The 21,433-nt window shown below is 43.1% G+C and overlaps 1 protein-coding gene across 1 annotated transcript; it reads right to left on the bottom strand.

Annotated features, from left to right (window-relative positions):
* Positions 1–7,761: 7,761 nt before the first annotated feature.
* Positions 7,762–20,323, bottom strand: MLEC (malectin). The gene is made up of 5 exons (XM_077461480.1): positions 19,925–20,323; positions 15,380–15,558; positions 15,069–15,245; positions 12,630–12,687; positions 7,762–10,249 (listed from the first exon to the last, which is right to left on the bottom strand). The coding sequence occupies exons 1-5, from the start codon at positions 20,109–20,111 to the stop codon at positions 10,023–10,025; spliced, it is 828 nt and encodes a 275-aa protein (XP_077317606.1). The 5' UTR covers positions 20,112–20,323; the 3' UTR covers positions 7,762–10,022.
* Between the last annotated feature and the right edge of the window lie 1,110 nt (positions 20,324–21,433).

Raw genomic sequence — 21,433 nt, 5'->3', positions numbered from 1 at the left:
TAAAATTATAAAAACTATAATCCATGCTGCTCCTATAAAAGAGCTATATACACCCAAGTGAGACCAAGTAAACATGAAATAGTGGCACTTTGTGATCCACTTATATGCAAGGATGTTGCAGAGTCCTACCTGTTTCTGATCAGAAGAAAAAAGCTGTTTGTTGTCTGCAGAGTGCATCTGAATGGAAGTGACTTTTTCATTAAAGGAGTTGTTAAGGCAGAAGGTTTTTATCCTAATACATTAAGATAAAAAGATGTAGCACCTGCCCCAGCACCCCCTAATTACTTACCTGAGCCCCATCTCTGTCCAGCGATGTCCATGAGTCCCTCGGCCATCTGGGACTCCCCTCCTGATTGGCTGAGACACAGCAGCTGCACCATTGGCTCCCAGGGCTGACAATGAAAGTCAGCCTATTGGGAGAGAGGGGGGTGGTGCCGAACAGCAGCCTTGTGTCTGAATGGACATACAGAGCTGCAGCTTGTCTCAGGTGCCCCCATAGAAAGCTGCTTGCTCTGGGGGCACTTGACAGGAAGGTGGGGCCAGGAGTACAGAAGAGGGACCCAAGAAGAGGAGGATCTGGGCTGCTCTGTGCAAAACCACTGCGACAGGGCAGGTAAGTATAACATGTTTGTTATTTTATTTTTTAAACAAGACTTTACAATTACTTTAAAAATTTGCTTATGTACTTGCAGTGTTCTAATAATAAAAATGCAGTGCCTGTATCCCTTTTAAAAGTGATTAACCCTTTGGGAGCATCTCACCAAAAATTACATTTTTGTTGCAGAGGAGAGCTAAAATCTGACTTTATCTTTGGGCAGAATTCTGGGAAAATCAGTGAGCCAATCCCACAAGCAGGAATTTACATTTATTTAGGACGTTCCATACACCAACAGTGTACAGAACGCTTCCAGGTTGCTACATTGCATTTGGATGGAGCTGCAGATTGGAAAGGAAATGTAATTTTTAATAACACTCAATTACAACATGACTTGTGAGTAATTCTGTATGCTTTATTTTTTATTTGCTATTTTTCCCCCACAAAAGTGGAGCTTCATTTTCTCTATTCTGCAAAAAAAAAAAAAAAAAAACCCTGGTTGATCCTGCTGTTCTCCATCTTCATGCTCTCACCTGCTGTTCATGTCCCCAATTCAACTACGGATTTTGCAGCTGTGGTGACAACTATGCACATGCCCTGTTTTAAGTAAGTTTCTATGCTGAGCATTTCTTCCCTATCACATCTGAGCAGCCCATGTGACTATAAAGTCACACATGTGGACGTATCCACAGTTGTAAATGACAGCCCCCTCCCTCCCTCCTCCTCCATGCTCACTAACCAGCTAAACACAATGGGGGGGGGGGGGGGCGGGCAGGATATTACATGTAGATTAATGGTGGCTTCACCTCCCTCTTATTCTAAGACGCAGGCTGAAGGAGCGTCACACAGCCTTTGACTGGCAGAAATCTGCCCACACCGTGTTACACAAAATAATAAAGATTTGATTTCAAATATATATAAATATATATATATTTCTTTGACAATTTAAACTAGTTTATTGATATTGTCTATTTTTACTCTGTTTTCCAAAGGCTGTTTTTTTATTTTGAACACATGACCAGCAGCAGAGGACTAGCGGTTCCTCCGGCTTATGTTTCCCTGCAGACAGCCTGGGAAAGATCTGGGTCATGTGACAGCTGTATATCAATTAGAAAAAAGGTACTTGATATTTTTTTTCAATTACATTGCCATCATCCACATACAGAAATAGAAGGGACAATGTAAATTAAACACTGTTTTTAGTATCACTTTAATTGCTACTGTTAATCAGTCGCCCCTAATAAAAAAAAAAAAAAAAAAAAAGAACGGAAACATTTATGGTTCCGAAAGTGACTCGTGCACCAAATTCACAAAGTTCTACTTTGATCCACTTCAACATTGTGGTACCACACATTGGTGTACACACAGATCATATCTTATGAAAGTGAAGGCAATTAAGACCAACTTTTTTTTTGGCATAAAGAGACTGAAGTACAAAAATTCAAGTACAAGTTCTGAACAGGTACATGAATTTGGCGCACACTACAACACATATGAGATACTTTTGCAAAACCTGTCAGCGCCGGTCTTTATGAATTCCAGGGAATGTGTGTAACCAATCAAGTGTGTTTTACATATCAGGGTTAGAATAACTTACTGAAACCTTGGTATTTAAAGGGACCACATCCTGTTTTGTTATTCTTTATAAGGATAAGACGGAAATACCTGATAAAATGACGATCAGATTATCACTCAAGGGGCCTGCCATTCAAAGCAAGGTGAGTGTCCTTACAGTGGTTGTAAACCCTTACAAACCACTTTGACCTACAGGTAAGCCTAGATTAAGAGCCGGTTCACACAGGGGCGACTCGTCAGGCGATTTAGTCACCTGACAAGTTGCGTCCCGTTCTGTACAATGAAACCATTCTAATAGGAGCGGCACAAGTCGCTCCGACTTAGAAAAAGGTTCCTGTACTACTTTTTGGGGCGACTTCAGATGACTTGCATTGACTTCTATACAGAAGTCATTTTGTAAGCCACCGCTGAAGTCGGATGCAGGTCGCCTGAGGCAGTTGCGCTGCAAGTCGTGCTGCCTCAGTGTGAACCGACTCTTAGGCTTATCTGTAGGTCCACAAATATCTCCTAAACCTACACGGTTTAGGAGATATTTACAAAAGGACAGGCACAGCTGTTCAATGCGCATGCGCCGTAGACAGCGGCGCACAATCGCTGTTAGCAGCATGCCGCTGATAACGGCGATAAGCTGTTAGTGGTGGCTCCCATGCGCATGCGCGGGAGTGACGTCATTGCTGCTCCGGTGCTGAGTGGCCGGAGCAGCGATACCCGGAAGACGATGGACGCTCCGTGCTACAGGGGCAGTGGTGACATCACTGGCTTCTGTGTCAGGTAAGTGACACATAATGTATAGTAGCCCATTATGCTTTACCTTTGCAGGGAGACCAAGAAGAAGTAAACCCATGTGCCATGACGGTGCTGTAATGACAACAGCCTTACTTTCGCTATCTTTTGGAGTAGGCAGCAAATGTTTTTTTGTTTTTTTTTGGGGGGGGGGGGGGTTTGCATTACTATAATAAAACCTTTATACCTTTACAACCACTTTAAACACCCAAATAAATATATATATATATATATATATAATAAAAAGATGGTAGCTGCAACTGATGTTCCACAATATTGCAGCTGGAAAGGGTTTATATCCCATTATTGCCACTCCACTTTTGCAACTTGATCTATTAGTGGGACTCCTTTGGTATTATAAGCACCTAGACCAGTGATGGCGAACCTTGGCACCCCAGATGTTTTGGAACTACATTTCCTATGATGCTCCACTACACTGCAGAGTGCATGAGCATCATGGGAAATGTAGTTCCAAAACATCTGGGGTGCCAAGGTTCGCCATCACTGACCTAGACAGTCATTAATGTAGCTTGGCCCTAGAGCAGGGATGTTCAATCTTTTGAAGAGTGCGGGTCTTAGAAAGCCCCAGAGCTTAATCTTCTTAATGTACCCCCCCCCTCCATCAGGATGGAAATTTAGGAGCATTCCAATTGGGCGGCGTCGCTGACCAATCAGGACCCGTGTAGCCTGTCCTCTCAGTGGGGAAGAAGAGAGAAAGCGGAGGGGATTTTCTAAGCGCCTGCGCCGTAAAGCGGCTATGCAAGGGCGATGAGAGGGTCCTGTGTAAGTTCAACTTTTACAGATTTTTCTGTAAAGGTGAACTTTAAGCGATTGGGAAAAGCGGTCATGGGCCAAAATGAAAATAAATGGTTCAGAATTTGATATATTTTTTTTTTTTTTTATGATTTTGAATAGCATAATGAAGATTTTAAACAATCAGGATCATCATTTTCCATGAAACAAATCCCTGTTAGATGTTTATTCACAATAACCAATTAAAAATAACAGACAGCTGGACCCAATTGTGTGAAAGGAGCCCAAGGCGATTTCACACTGATGTGCTGCAGTTTACCCACACCGTGTGCAGTCGTGCGATGCTGTACCCACACAAAATTAATGTTCTTTGGTGGTATTTGATCACCTCTGCAGTTTTTATTTTTTGCACTATAAAAAAAAAAAAAACACAACTATTTTGAAAGAAAAATAAAAACTTTTAATGCCGTGTACACACGACTGGATTTTCCGTCGGAATGGACTTTGACAGAGTTCTGCTGAAACGGACTTGCCTACTCACGATCACACCAAAGTCAGATCGTTTAACGCGATGACATACGACAGGACTAGAAAAAGGAAGTTCAGTAGCCCATAGCTGCCCTTGTGTCGTTGTTGGTCCGTCGGACCTGCATGCAGACGAGCGTTTTTTTCTTGATAGGAACTGGTTCCGATGGAAAGATTTGAAATATGTTCCATTTCTAAAGTCCGGCAGATTTTTCCAGAGAAAAGGTCCGATGAAGCACACACACGATTAAATTGTCAGATGTATTCGTTCTGTCGGAACTTTGCTGTGGAAAAGTCCGGTCATGTGTACACGGCTTTACTTTTTGCTATAATAAATATCCCCAAAAAAAATGTTTTCAATAACAACATTTCTGCATCAATTTGTATTCTTCTACATTTTTTTTTTTACCAAAAATATCACAATAAGCGTATATTGATTGGTTTGCACAAAAGTTATAGCGTATACAAAATAGGGGATAGATTTATGGCATTTTAAATTTTTTTTTTTTGTTTTACTAGTAATGGTGGCGATCTGAGTTTTAGCAGGATTGTGGCAGACAGATCAGACACTTTTTTGGGACCATTGACATTTATACAGCCATCAGTGCTATAAAAATGCACCGATTACTGTAAATGCCACTGGCAGGGTGTTGACTCATGTGCGTTTCTAACTGGGGGCATGGGACTGACTGGGAGAAGACGACAGATAACTGTGCCTAATTACTATGAACAGCAGATCTGTCTCTCCTCCCTGGTCAGAACGGGGATTTGAGTGTTTACACATACATAAATCCCCATTCTGGCTCTCGTGCCCATGATCATGGGTCACCACGCACCTGCTATGGCTCTTAACTACTTGCCGAGCGCCTCACACCGATATACATCGTACAGGCAAACTAACGCACCTGTACGTTGCCCTTTAAGAGATGGGCATGCGGCAAGCTCCGCGAGTTGGGTCGTGAGTCCTGCGAACTTGATGTCTGCGGGGATACCCACGATCGGCTCATGGAGAGGAAGAACAGCAAGATGCTAATGTAAACAAACCCCGTTCTGCCTAGTGACAGTGTCACTAATCGCTCCCTGTGATCGGGAGCAGAGATCAGTGACGTGCCACACGCCCCCCCCCCCCCATTAGAATCACTCCCCAGGACATACTTAACCCCTACACTGCCCCCTAGTTGTGAATCTCCTTCACTACCAGTATCATTTTCAGAGGAATCAGTGCATTTGTATAGCACCGATTGCTGTATAAATGACAACGGTCCCAAAAATGTCCGATGTGTCCACCATAATGTCGCAGTCACGATCAAAAAATTAAAAATAAATTGCTGATCACCGCCATTACTAGTAAAAAAAAAAAAAAAAATGTATTAATAAAAATGCCATAAAACTAACCCCTACTTTGTAAATGCTAAACCAATCAATAAACACTTGTTGCGTTTTTTGTTTTTTTACCAAATATATGTAGAATACGTATCGGCCTAAATTGAGGGAAAAAAAAAAAATTCTTAGATATTTATTATAGCAAAATGTAAAAAATAATGCATTTTTTCCCCAATTTTTTGCTTTTTTTGTTTATAGTGCAAAAAATAAAAACCGCAGGGGTGAGCAAATACCACCAAAAGAAATCTCTATTTGTGGGAAAAAAAAAAAAAATTCTATTTTGTTTGGGAGCCACATAGTACGACTGCCCAATTGTCAGTTAAAATGATGCAGTGCTGAATCGCAAAAAGTGCTCTGGTCTTTGGCCAGCAAAATGGTCCGGGGCTTAAGTGGTTAAAGGAGCCAACGTACCAATTTGCGGGAATGGGCCGACCTGCCTCCATAATGACGGCGACTGATCGGCAAGTGGTTAAAGAGGTTTAACACCCCCACCCACAACCAGACCATTTTTTGCAATACAGTACTTCATAATTTTAACTTACAATTGCATGACTGTGTGACACTATGCACAATAAAATTATATACATACACACATATATAAAAAAAATTTAAGAAATAAAAATATTTTTATGGGTGCACCGACTGGCAATTTTGGTACCGAAAATGACAGTTTTTAAAAATGTGTTTAGATATAGAATTGTATTATATTCCACTTTTAATTAATATTGTCAATTTAAATTAATATGCAATTCATTTTTGGCCAATATTAGAACCTTTAGTGCAAGAAAAATGCAGTCTCTGACCATCTCCTGTATCATGTCTGCAATCTCTTAAACACATTGCTAATAGTATTGGCAAAATTTCCACGTGTGGTGTTTAATAAACTGATCTTTTACCTTTGAGTTTCTGTTGACATTGCTGGCTGCTCCTGTCCCAGGCAGAGTGATGCCACCTGTAGAGGAAGTATCGGCTTATGCGGCTCCTGCTCCCTCTACTCTGATGCTCTGAGATGGCAGGTCGGCAATCAGTGATCTGCGTTTGCCAATCCGCCATACCAGAGCACCGGTTAAAGAAAGGAAGTAGGTGTGTGTGTGTGTGTATATATATATATATATATATATATATATATATATATATATATATATTTATATATATTCTCTCCAGTTGGTGAAGGGCTTCGCTTACATTGGTGATCTGTGATAGAAGGGATGATATAATAGACCCCTGTTCGCTGAATTCTGTGGTCAGTGCAGGTCCTCAAAGCTTCAAGATCAATCCTTCTGTTCAGGGTTTCTAAACAAGACCAAGCATTTCATAGGTAGGGTCATTCTGGGCACAATGCATACTGGCCACATCCACTAAAGAGGAAAGAGTCTGAATGACAGATCTGACTCCAATAGTAGTTACAACATCTTCCGCAAGCAGTTATCTGGGGATCTCTCTCGTTTGTCTTAGTAGCAATAAGCAAAGACTAACGTTAGCCTTCAAGTGCAGAAAATATTCTTAAAGAGATTCCTAAAAAATGTGCAAGCCTAACAAATCACTAGAACTGTAGATAGAAAGGGAAAAGAAAAAAGACACACACACACACACACACAGGTCTTCTAGCATTTTAATGGGCTGCCAGGGTGTCCTGCATTATCTAAGCTGGCCACAAGCATAGCATTATTTTTATTATTATTAACCAATAGAGACCTAAGGTTGAGTAAAAAATTGTCAAAGGCAATGGGCAAGTGATATGCTGCAGCCAGAAACTTGCAAGTATCTAGTTCAAGTGCAGTAGGAAACTAGTATAAAAGTGTGCATGTGGATTGCTCAGTTTATATTAAGCTGTCCAGCTAGTTTATCTGCCTTGTCTGTGTAAACAGTTAACAATACCTGCAGAAACCAGAATTTCAAGAGGCAGTTAGCCCAAAACCAGACAAAGTAGAAAAGGGGGAGAGGGTTTTAAAAAAATAAAAATAAAAAAAAACAACACACACACACACACACAGGTTTTTTTGACCTACTGCAAAAGCTCAAAAATGTTTGGCGTCAATGGCAACTCCGTCCTAAAATCTCAAATTAACCATCTAGCTCTTGCAGTTTGTGAAGCCCGATTTAAAAAAAACATTATGCATTCCATTTTTCCAGCAAGAAAACAAGAATTAAAAAGGCAATAAAACATTTTTATTTGATATTGCAAGAAAAACAGGTTCAAAGCAGAACTATATCCCCACCTCCAAAGAATTGTTTCTTGAGGAACAAAAACAAACAAAAAAAACATACATTGAAAATCATTATGGGATTATATGAAGCCCAGAAACCGTACCACTTTTTTTAAATTTGGTACCTGAACATAAAAAAAAAAAAAAAAAAGGGGGGGGAACCAATGATCCATTCATCACAACTCAAGTCTCCCACACAGTATTACGATATTACATTTTATGGAGGCCAAATGAAAAGGGTTCTATTGTGCTGTATTAAGCACGGATCACACTGAAAATTTTGCCTTCGCTAGTTTCTGACCCAACCCATACACAGTGCCATCATACATTTCAAGTTATTAGAGCAAAAAAGATAGTACCTACCGTGTATCAATCCCATGATCAAGCATGTAAGGTTTAAAACAAAAAGCAGAAGAAAAAAAAAAAAAAAAAAAAAAAAAAAACACAGTTGCTCAGACCATAAAACAGCACTTGATATTTATGTTTACAGATGTTTTTGCAATAAGTAGCCTGCTCTCCAGGGACCATAGGTAAAACTAAAAAAATGGAGTTATTAATATCAAGCAGTATTTTATGGGTGAAAACTGGACTAAACTCTGGATCTTTTGGCAGCATAAGAATAAGACTGTTTTTTTCCCAGTGGATGCTAGATTACAGATTGTATTCCAGAATAGCAGAAGCATAAAGCTCTGATATTTAGACCACATGCTGCTACAATTCTCGGATCTGATGCAGATGGACCTTGGAGTTGGATTTATTACCCAGTCATGTCCAAGTAATGCATCAAAACACAAGCTATAAATAGGCCGACAACATTTCATCAGCACCACATAGGAGAAGCACTTATCTGAACTTCAGTATTCCTTCATTGCACTGTTCAGTCTATATTGCTCCGCAAGCATTAAATGACATCACACACTGGCATATGTGAAGTTCACATGACTCAAATTTTGTACCATAAAATTTTAAAAAGGCATTTGACCAAGAGATATTAAGCTTGCACGCAGCTTTAAGCCAAAAGAAAGTCTTTGAACATCCCACCACACAAAAGGCAAATTAAAAAAAGGCAATCAATGAAAGAAAAAAAAAAAAAAAAAGAAAAAAGAGAAAAAAAAAAAAAAAAAAACATATCAAGGCAGCAAAAACAGTGCCCTCCAAACAAGTCCTGGTCCAGGAAATTCCTGGTTATATGTGCTATACCGGCAGTCTGGACGATCACTAAACAAATCTTTGAAAGTGCTGCAGAAATACACAAACTGCAGGCTCTGGTGCAATTAGTACAAACCATTTCCACTTGTCCCCAGCAGCCTGGTGTTAAATGGCATTTTGAGAGATGTTTGGACCTGTCATCGAACAAGTCCTCTATACTAGAACAGGGAGTGGCTGATGTATAAAAGGAGCGCTCAAAATATTTTGCTGGAATTATTCAATAAGGGCGAAGATAAAAAAAAAAAAGGAGCAGACATTATAACCTTTAGCCTGTGGACTCTTAAGAGGGTGAAAGTACAATTCTTAATGGGTCACTTCAATAATGTAAATTGTGTGCATCATAAGATCCAGTTACCAAAAGAGTCTTCCCACAAGCTGATGTTCTCTATTACAGCAAGAAGCCTAGCCAACTGTACTAGCTGCTGTGATGAAGTTGTCACACACTAAAGGAGATTTAAGTAAAATTTCTGACCCCAGACAAAAAAAAAAAACGCAAACATACATCAGACAAGATACAGCTTAACAATGTTGTCTGGTGATGTAGAAAACCGAAACCCAGTGACCATTTACATCAAGAAACAGAGTATGCACAAACAGTACCCTGAAAAAAGTCCCACGTTCATCTTGTAGGTTGCAAGCCATAGTTCAAAGAGTTCCTCCATCTCAGGGAGACTAGTTCAAATAAGTCTTGCTCAGTTCTCTTAAGAAATGTTACCAGAATAGGTACTTAAAACTCACTCAGGTCCACGTACCTGAACATTTGGCAGAATTGTCTAGTATTTAGCTTTAGCTGCTCCGAAACCATTTAACATAGTCATATTATTGTGGTACAATGATCTGCTGCTTGTTTAGGGTCACCAATCCCCCCCTCTAGTTTTAGAGGAGGAGGAGGAGATTTTCTGCTTCATCGCTGTAGTTTATGAAAAATTACTGGGGGAGGGGGGGGGGCGGGGGGAAGCAAACTAGAAAAACAAAAGTTGGCACCCGGCCTCCTATAGCCGGCATAGGCAGAAGAGTGTGGGGATAAACACTCCAAAGGCCACCAAGATTGGAAACATGAGGCTGCTGTTGTCTGAGGCATATGGGTTAGGAGTGCGAGGACCAGACTGCACACGGTTCTTGTTGCTTTGCTTCTTTGTACTTGGGCCTTCATCCTCCTCATCTTCTTCCTCCTCTTCCTTCTTCTCCAGGCCAGGATGGGGCTGCAGTTTTGGCACCTCTGCAGAAAAGAAAAAAAAAACATTTAGGTTGAGGATTTGCTGTGCAAACAAATTCTGTCAAACAGTGAGTGAAGAAAAGCCTTGGGAGCACCGAAAAACAGCAGCTGCATCCTTCTTTAGAAACCTATTCTCCAACAAGTCTTGCTATTCACCAGGTCACTTGTATACACTCACCGGCCACTTTATTAGTTACACCTGTTCAATTGCTTTGTAACACAAATTGCTAATCAGCCAATCACATGGCAGCAACTCCCATGCATTTAGGCATCTAGACGTGGTAAACATGACTTGCTGAACTTCAAACCGAGCATCAGAATGGGGAAGAAAGGGGATTTAAGTGAAATGTGGCATGGTTGTTGGTGCCAGACTGGCTGGTCTGAGTATTCCAAAGACTGCTGATCTACTGGGATTTTCACACACAACCATCTTTAGGGTTGTGTGATGGAAAATGCCTTGTTGAGAGGAGAATGGGCAGACTGGCTTGAGATGATAGAGAGGCAACAGTAACTCAAATAACCACTCATTACAACCAAGGTATGCAGAATACCATTTCTGAACGCACAACACATCAAACCTTGAAGCAGATGGGCTACAACAGCAGAAGACCACACCGGGTGCCACTCCTGTGAGCTAAGAACAGGAAACGGAGGCGACAATTGGCAGAGGCTTACCAAAATTGGACAATAGAAGATTGGAAAAACGTTGCCTGGTCTGATGAGTCTTGATTTCAACTGCAGTGAAGAGATTTTCAGCACACCACGGAACGACATAAATAAAGTCCAATCGGGTAATTTATTGCATGATCACAACACAAGGAGAGTGCAACGTTTCGGAGTCACGCAGGACCCCTTCGTCAGGCATGTGACAAAGGGGTCCTGCGTGCCTCCGAAACGTTGCACTCTCCTTGTGTTTTGATCATGCAATAAATTACCCGTTTGGACGCCATTTGTGTCATTCCATGGTGTGCTGGCAAATATCTTCACTGAGTTGAACCAGTATCCAACTGGTTGTTGCTGCAGCACCCAAATTCGAGAGCTCATCCAGGAATATGTGCGATGGGAATATGAAGCATTAGTATTGATTTCAACTGCGACATTCAGTGGGGTCAGAATTTGGCGTAAACATGAAAGCATGGATCCATCCTGCCTTGCATCAAACGTTAAGGCTGGTGATGTAATGGCGTGGGGGATATTTTCTTGCCACACTTTTGGCCCCTTATGTCAACATGGACCAAAATCTCCAAGGAATGTGTCCAATACCTTGTTGAATCCATGCAATGAAGAATCAAGGCATTTATTTCTACCACTGCTTACAATGGGTTGTCCTTTTTCTGTTTTGCCTCTGCTCGGTCCCACGCCACAATATTTAGGTGTGCTTTTCTGGGTTCAGCTGCCGGGCCTAACGACGACGCATCGCTACTTCAGCCCCTCCTTTACTGAATTGAGAGTCTGTGGGGTAGGTTGAGTTACTAAAACTGGAGTGCAAAATCTGGTACAGCTCTGCAGAGAAACCAAATCGGCTTCCAAGTTTTTTTTCTTTTTGTCAAAGCTTAATTGAACAAGCTGAAGTTAGAAGCTGATTGGCTACCATGCATAGCTGCACTAGATTTTGCACTCTCCAGTTTTAGTAAATCAACCCCAATGCCTCCTGGGATATGTGATGTGCATATCCCAGGAGGAAAAGGGTAGTCGGTGCATGTCATTTGCCTAGGCGCATGATGTGCACACATAAGGGCAGTCCGAAAAAACAGAACCAAAAGATTTACACAATTCCCCCCCCCCCCCCCCCAAAAAAAATAGTGCAATTTAAGAGGGGGGGGGGCAGCATAATTGCCTAGAGCAGGGGTCTCCAAAATGCAGCCCTTTCCTAGCCTTTACCCGTCCATTGGGGCACTATTCCTCACATTAATAAGAGGCAATATTCTATCCACTGACACCAACAATGGGGCAGAATATTGCCTCTCATCATTGGCAGGAATAGTGCCCCACTAATACCAATGATGGGGCAACTACTCTTCTTACTAAAACAAACCCTGAGGCCATGTTTATACTCACTAATGCTGGGCCCAGGACATTTTACACCCTCACCGACAACAATCCAGCTCCCCTAGTCTGAAGGACAGTAAACTGGCCCTTTGAAAAATTTGGAGACCCCTGTTCTACAAAGTAAAGATCTGCTTTAAAGCCGAGCCAAATGCACCAGTCAATGAATTGTGAATGAACTCAAACGTCTTGAACCAATTTTGATGACAAGCCAAAAGCCCATAGACACAGGCCCTTACTTGTCAGCATTTTCTCTGCAAACAAGATATTAGCTGCACTAATGATATACACTGGGGAATATAGAATATTTAAAAACAGAAATAGCCATGTAACTCACCATCAACTGTTCCTTTCATGAGGTAAAGTGCACATACTTTGGGGTTATCGTAATATCCCTGAAATAAAATGAAGAGTACTGTTAAATATATTTTTCCATAGTTTGATGCATTATTAAAGAATTCATGTCCGAGAATTGTGCGAATGAAAAATGTAGCGTTGTCCACAGCAACCAACCAACTTTCAATTGTTATTTCTGTGGTAGAAAATACAGGAATTCTGACTGGCTGCCACCGGCAACAAGAAAGGTTCTTTTTTAGTGCATACATGGGCCTTAAAAGAGGAAGTAAACCCTAATTAAATGCCTGAGTTTTTTTGCTGTGTACATGCCACATCATAGCATCACACTTTCCTCCTCGTCCAAAGAATGCTTTGCATTCAATGAGAAAAGCAAAGTATTATTGACTGGAGACGGTACTGAGCAGCTGACCGGTGTTAGGAATGCAGCAGGGCAGCTGCTTGGCACGGGAACAGGAAGTGCGGATCACTGTACTAGTGGTGCCTACTGAAGTAATTTCCAGCTTCCAGGGGGATCCCACAGGTACAGTATAAGCAGTTACATCCTGGACCAATGCAACTATGTAAAAATATCCTCAACTTCAATTCTTCTTAAAAAAGGAGGAAACAATTAGGCTGCATTCACACTTGAGTGTTTTCAGCTCGTAAAATACCCCCCCCCCCCAAAAAAAATAAAACGCATGAAAATGGCAATCAAGCAAAATCCCATTCATTTCAATGGCACTTGTTCACATCTGAGCGTTGTCACCTGAAACAAAATGCCTGAAAAACTCCCGAAGCTCGAAAAAGAATACAAGCTTCTTTGGGGCAGATTGCAGGCATTTTTCTGCCTTTTACATTGGTGACCTGAACAAAATCGCATCACTTTGAAATGCTCAGATGTGAATGTAGCCTTAGGCCCCATTCACACCTGGGCGTAGAATTTTCAGGCAGAAAGTTGTGATTTTGAGCAGGCCAAAAGGTCGCCAATGTAAAAAGCAGAACGCCTGTAATCTGCCAAATTATAATATATATATATATATATATATATATATATATATATATATATATATATATATATATATATATATATATATATATATCCAGCGTTTTATAGCTTCAGGCGTGAATGGGGATTTATGCATTAAAGTTGGTGGTAACAAAACAAAAAAAAAAAAAAAACACAACAACACACCCCACACAGGAAGGCAAGTCAACTTTTATATATCTCTATAGATAAAGGTTTGTAATATTGACTGTCTCTCCATTAAATCTGATTTCCTTTACACCCCCCCCCCCCCCACCCCTTTTGATAAAAGGATTTTAATAGCACTTTAAGGCTGGGTTCACACTGCTGCGGCAGCGAGATCCGGATGTGATTCGCACCGCACTGCAGTGCAAATCACATCCGATCTCTGTGCGATGCGAGTTCAGCCATACAGATAGTATGGCTGAATTCGCATCGCACCCGCCGCAAACTCGCACGGGACCCTTTTTTGGTCCGCAGCAGAATCGGATCGCATGGGTGTTCACACCATGCGATCCGATTCCTGTCCGAGTTTGCAGATCGCACTGCGATATGCGAACTGATCTGGGGGTGTCATTAACATTTCACTGACACTCCCAGCAGTCCGCATAGGGCAGTGTGAACTGCCGGCGGGATGCATGCGATGCAGGAAAACGCCGCGGATTCGTGGCGTTCCCGCATCGCTCCGGTGTGAACCCGGCCTTAAGCAGTATTAAGCTCAAATGTTTAAAAAAAAATAAAAAATAAAAAACACTGATATTCAGGGACCTAGTGGTCTCTTCTGTCTTTAAAGCAGTGTTCCACCCAAAAGAGGAGCTTCCACTTATACGCTTCCTCCCCTCCTCTGGTGTCACATTTGGCACCTTTGGGGAGGGATACACATTTTTGATAGGTCCCCATGCCCACTTCTGTGAGAGGGGCCACGGGCTGGTCTCCCGGAAGTTCTGCCCCCCTCCTTCCCCCGCCGCTGGGCCAACAATGGTTTTGACAGGTGCCTGTTCTCACTTCCAGCTGGATGGAGTTTGACCCAGGAAAGAACTTTGCTCTGTGTATGACCTGCCTTAATATTTAGGGATGTGGCACCCACCAGAGTATACCCACCGTAAATAATTGGCCTGCCTAACATGACCAATTCAGGACTACCCCTGGGTTATGAAGATACATTGACTGCATTTGCCACAAGTACATTTTGATTTGCTTGGAGTAGGAAAAAAAAAAAAGCAAACCACAATCCAATATAAATAAAACAGGGCCATTAATATCTGACAAGTTAGCTTCACAGAAAGAATAAGCTTTGGTAAAATAGTAATATGGTTGTATATTAATATTTTATATACAAAGTGCTGCTATCTTCTTTAATAGATCATAAATATCAATTATCTACAAACAGATCAGTAAAAGACAAGTCAATATTACCTTTACAAACTCGACATTGAGCTTCCCAGTAAAGGTGGAGACTTCCCCTTGTACACTCAGTTTACCCTTCCTGATGACAATTGGTATGATTTCATCATGTGCAGTACTGTGTCCCACACGGTCAAATATATCCAGGTCTTTTACCACAATATGGCCATTCACACGTACATCAAACACCTGAGGGTAGCGAAATGCAGAAATATGAGCTGTCACTTAGTGTCGCACACCTGCACAGACAAATATGCCATCTGTTGGGCTCTCGTGTCACGCCTTGAACAGGAGGGGACAAGTAAGGAACACGACACCCTTACCTTCTGCTGGGACTGTGCAAAATAGACCTCTGCAAATTTTAACACCAAAACGTATTCTCCTTCTTCCCTTATCGGGATCTCGTATCCAAAGCTGTCCTCGTTATAGCGCTCGGTCTGGTACAGAATCTGATCCTCAGTATTTGACCGTAAAATTGGCAGTTTCAATCCATAGTCTGATGCTAAACAACAAACAGGGAAAACAATCATTCTGACACCCAGAGAACACACAATTTGAAAAGGCTGGTACACTAAAATACTCTTAAGCCCCATACACACCATCAGATTATCTGCTGAGTTTTTCCTTCAGATTTACCAAAACCATATAATATGAGGACAAACCTTAGGATTTTCAATGTGTATGCAATCAGGCAGGCCCTTCTACTACATGGTTTTGGTAAATCTGAAGGAAAAACTCAGCAGATAATCTGATAGTGTATATGGGGCTTTAGACCCCCTTCATACTAAGACCCCTTTCACACTGGGGAGTTTTTCAGGCGCTTTACCTTTAAAAAAAAAAAAAAAAAAAAAAAGCGCCTGAAAGAAACTGCAACTGCAAGCCCAATGTGAAAGCCTGAATGCTTTCACACTGAGGCGCTGCGCTGGCAGGGCGTCAAAAAAAAGTCCTGCAAGCAGCTTCTTTGCAGCGCTTTTGGAGCGGTGAATACACTGCTCCTAAAGAGCCCCTTCCCATTGAAATCAATGGGAAGCATCTGCAAAAAGCCTGAAAAGCACGTGCAAAGCGGTTTTGGCAGCAACGCTTTGTGGGCGCTTTGAACACTTTATTTGGCCACTAGCAGGGGTTAAAATCACCCCAATAGTGCTCAAAAAATGCTGGTAAAGCGCTGCTAGTTTTTCGGGTGCTGACATTTTGAAAGGGCTCTAAAAGCACTTGGGCTTTCAGATTGGGATTGCAGATGAGGCTTCTTTCAAGCGATTTACTGGTGCTTTAACGCTAAAGCGCCTGAAAAACGACCCTGTGTGAAAGGGGTCTTAAAAGCCCCCCGCGCTAGTGGTAAAGCGTTGCTAGTTTTAACAGCGCTTTACCAGCACTGTGTGGGCGGGAGCAGGGCGCTTTTAACCCCAAAGAAAGGGTTAACAGCGTCCGCGAAGCGGCGCTTTGGCAGCGATGTCCATTGATTTCAATGACAGAGGCGACTGAGGAGCAATATATACACTACTCCTGCACCACCAAGGACGCTGCTTGCAGGACTTTTTCTAATGTCCTGCACTTCCCCAGTGGGAAAGCACTCTGGCTTTCACATTGGGGTGGCATGGGAGGCATTTTTCAGGGGCAATTTTTAGCACAAAAATCGCCTGAAAAATGCCTTCGGTGTGAAAGGGGTCATGGAAACGTTTCCAGTTCCTGACGCCAACCACCAGCATCAAAGAATGTGCAACAGAAGCTCTATGCTAGGGACAAGCAGAAAGACTGACAAGGAAGTGTGATCACCTGCTCCCAGCACAAATTACTTTGGCCTGTTCGTTCCAGACATGAACTTCCTCTGATCATTGGTAAAGCACTCTTCCTGTTTTTCAAAATGTTAAAGTAATTGTAAACTCTTATATACACCCAGTGAACTGACTGGCCTCTTCAGGTTATACAGAGATTAAACAAATCCTGTTTGTCTGCAGCAATCTTTCCCCTACATCTATTCAGCCTAGGTTCACATTGCAGCACTTTGGCATGCGATTTGACATGTCAAATCGCATGCCAAATTGGTGGCTATTGCCAGTAATGGCACCGTCCAAATCGGAGCGACGCCGCATTTGCGGCACTGCACCAATTACCATAAGTAGTTTCTGTACTACTTTTGGCGACTCTGGGGTGCGATTTGTATCGACATCAGTGCAGGAACCCGCACAGACGTCTCTGAAAAATGACCACGAAACCAGGACTGACAAGCGGGTTTGAAATTGTGCCAGTTCAGCTGAACACAGGATTTACACAGGATCTCTCAGCTCTGAAAAGCAGGAGGCGGAGAGCTGAAGTTACATCAGTGAAGAAACACCCACTTCACACAGCACGATAGCTGAGGCTGTCAATCAGCTAAAGGTCCCTCCTCTGTCACCATTTTTCTTAGTGTCAGGAAAACTTGTCAGAAGTGATTCATGCTGCTAGCAAAGCAACAAAGCAGTGGACAGAAATAGTGCTTAGTGCTTTTAAAGTGGAGCTCCACCCAAAAGGGAAAGCTCCGCTTGTTTTCCTCCACCAGACCTCGCTGCCACATTTCTGCACCTTTCGGGGGGGGGGGGGGGGGGGTTCTGGGGGGTGGGGTGGAATGGGTACCTGGTTGCGGCAAAGTCACCCCCCTCCTCTTTCCTCCACCACCAGGCCATTCGCAAAGCAAAGCACGTTTCGCACATACGCAGTTGGGAACCGACTGAAGCCACAAGGCTTCACTACCGGTTTCCCCTACTAGAAATGGCGATGGCAGCACCCAAAAGCCCAATGAAAAAAATAAAAATAAATCAGCTGGATGAGGACAGCACTGGATCCCTGGAAAGGTAAGTGTCTAACATTAAAAGTCAGCAGCTACAAGTATTTTTATTTTTATTTTTTATGAAGGAGCCTGGAGCTCCACTAACACTGGGCACTTTCAACCCCCCCCCCCCCCCCCCCGACCAAAATTCAGCACTGTCACACTGCCTAGAGGCGATTTAGTTTGCATTGTGCGCTATACAAGTATTTCATTCATTCATTCATTTGAATGAGAATTACACGGTCATGTAGCACTGTACATTTTTATCATTTCTTCACACAAATAGAGCTTTCTTTTGGTGGTATGTATTCACCGCTGGGGTTTTTATGCTACAAATAAAAAGACCGAGAATTTTTCCCAAAATTAAAAAAAAAAAAAAAAAAAAAAGCATTTTTTTATTAGTTTCTGTTATAACATTTTGAAAATAAGTAATTTCTCTTGATACATTTTGACCAAACACGATGCTGCTACATTTCTTTGGTAAAAATAACTAAAATTAGTGTTTGACGTTGGAAGTGACAAATGACAAGCAGCATCTTTGGGGCGGTGTATACACCACTCCTAAACCATCCTGCCCATTGAAATGAATGGGCAGCGCTTCTACACAGGCAATATTAACCCCTGCAGCTGTTAATGCCCCACTAGAGGCCGAAAAAACACAGCTAAAACAGGCTCTCAGCGGCTCACCAAGAGACTGAGCCAGTGTCGGTCAAGGGATCCGGCAGTAGGGTTGCCACCTCATCCCTTTAAACCCGAACACATATTAAAGTGGTTGTATAGTCCTTTTTGTAACTTTTACCTACAGGTAAGCCTATACCTGTAGGTAAAAAGATCACTACTGCCTATACCTGTAGGCAAAAAGGATAGCTTCTAAACCTGTATGGTTTAGGAGACATTACCCTCACAATGAGCTGCTGACTTCAGCGGCGCATGCGCACCGGGGATTCTCAGTTGAATGTCCGGCAGACCCTAGCTCATTATGCCTTTTCCTTTACAGGTGTAAAAAAAAAAAAAAAAAAAAAAAAAAAAGTCAGTGGGTTTACTACCACTTTATTTACACAGGTTCTGTGGCTAATTAAGGTGGTAATTAAATTCACTGATTCCTTATCTGCATTAGTCCTCAGAACCTGTGTAAATAATTTGGGTTTAAAGGGATGAGGTGGCAACCCTATCTGGTGGATCCAGACTCCATGCTCGCAATGACGCGGTGCCTGGACTGACTTCTGTGACGTCAGCAGAGAGCGGACTTCATCCCGCTGTCTGCTGAAAACGGGTCACAGGAGTGCAAAACGAACTGCACTCCTGCGATGCAAGCTTTAGCTGTACTTCTCCTTTAAAAAAGGACATGCAACTCAAAAACTGCACCCAGCCACTTAGTGCAGGTGTTTTTGAGGCGCTTCCCATTCATTTCATTTTTTTCTTAGGCACCCCAAACAAGCGCCAAAAGATGCTGCAAGCAGGATTTTTCTCACCGCCATAAAAAGTGTCCTGCCTCAGTGTGAAAACATTCATTGATTTTAAAAGGGAAGCAATTTTTAACACAAAAACACTTGGGGGGAGGAGGCTCCTCAGTGAAAAGGCCTTCATGGTGACCATGCACACGCTTCAATTTTACTATCTGATCGATATGCGGTTTAATCAAAATGATGGAAACAGATTGAATAGCTAAAACGTCCATTCCAAAAACGGAGTCGATCGGCCAGGGAGGAAACGTATTGATCATTTGGCAGCACCAAGATGGTTCAGTCATAAATTTGATGGTAATGGTCATGAGGTTGCCCAGTGGAATGTGATTAATAAATCGATAGCTTTCGATCTTATTTTCTTACTATTGAATTCCACAGCCATGTGTGGTGCATATGTTGGATCAGGAGAAATCGATCAGGAAATGAATGGTGTTGGGCCTCCATAGGGGGTGAAATGGATCTAAGGCCAGTGATTGCGCTGAGCTGTCACCTCGTGTCCCGGGGAGGGGGGGTAGGTAATGAGTGTGGGGGAGGTTCCTGATCGCAGGGATCCCCTGATCGTGCTCCGATCACACCCCCTCCTGTCATCAGTCACTCACCTCTGCCTACTCTGCCCTCCAGCGGGTCCTTCCGGTAGTGGATGCCGTGCACGTCTATATGAGCATCGCCCCCGGCATTGACAGCCCAGATCACCTTGTCCCCCAGGCCGGCTCCTTGTGCGATGAGCGTAGCGAGCAAACAGCAGAGCAGAGCGGCCGCTGGGGCCCATGTCACCGGAGCGGGCATGTTTCCGCCTGACAGTGGACTAACGACAAAGCCGGACACTGTCCCCTCACCGGACCCAGGCGGCTACCCCGCACTCCTCCGCCAACAGCCCGCACATTTCATTCACTCTCTCCTAAGCGACAACCAAACATGATGCTGCCGGGCTTCAAACACTCATTGCTCCGAGCCTGACTAGCTGTCCTTTTCCGGCTTCTGATTGGTCGGAGGAGACAGCGCGGGCTGGGCTTCGAAGAACACATAGAACACGTGTCCAATCCAAATGAAACGCCAGCTTCTAAGGCGGGGCCAAAGTAAGAAGTTTGTCTGAGCCGAGGAAACCGGTTGGTCCGGTTGCAGGGTGGCGGAAGTGAAGAGCGCTTCCGGGTAGAAATACCGTGTATGAGTTTTTTTTACCGCTCGTTGCAATTTTAAGACTTGACAATTCACCTCAGGCCGGTCTGTCCGCCCGGGCAGAAAGCTGAAATGTCAGGAGTAGCACGTCTCCTTGGCACAATAAGGTCAACCAATCAGCGACCTCCAGCGCGGCCTCCCCGCTAAGCATTGTGGGACAGGTTCAGTATACGGAATGCTGGCAGGCTGGAAGTCAGTCGCCATGACAACGACCCTGAGTGTGTACATACACGTGTACCATGTGCTTCTCCAGCTGGGAAACCTTGACAGCTGGGAACGCTGGATTCATCTTCTGCAATGGAATCCATCCGCCTGGGAACAGATTCATGGATATTGCTGGACAATCACTCTTATTTTTATCAACATTCCTGCACAGTAAAGGAGAAATATGTCTTTGTAATAGGGTTGCCTCCTCATTCGTTTAAAACCAATCACATATTGGTTCTGTGGCTGATTAAGGTAGTAATTAAATTCATTAAGGCCACTATAACACTGCAGAATGCCCTGCGCCTGCGGAAAGTTGCGCTCGTTTTACCAGTGCTGTGCAGGCGGTAGCAGGGTGCTTTTATCCCCAAAGAAAGGGTTTCCTGCATTCCAATTCGCATAGCAGGAGAATGTGACCGGTAGGGATGAGCTCCGGGGTGTTCGCATGATCCATGTGCAGAGCCCGCCAGGAAGTCGGCACAGCGCAGCGCTAATCACAGGCAGTGAGACATTGGACACGCCTGAGCTCATCTTTGTGACCGGCTCTCTATAGAGCCTTTTTAAATATCTCCGGGGGGCTGCAGAGTGCACAGAATCACTGCATGTCTTTGCCTCTGTTTCAGGGCCGAATTCAGGCAAAGATTCGGCCCTGATTTGTCCCTGAACAGGGACGCACAGCATTCCTGTGCGATCCGCGGCTGTTTTAGGTGTGAACCGAGCCTTAAAGA

Source organism: Lithobates pipiens, unplaced genomic scaffold (assembly GCF_037356315.1).
Source record: "Lithobates pipiens isolate NorthernLeopardFrog02 unplaced genomic scaffold, aLitPip1_a1.2 Scaffold_3, whole genome shotgun sequence".
Taxonomy (NCBI): domain Eukaryota; kingdom Metazoa; phylum Chordata; class Amphibia; order Anura; family Ranidae; genus Lithobates; species Lithobates pipiens.
Note: the sequence above shows the minus strand (reverse complement) of the source record. Positions and strands in the feature narration are given on the sequence as shown.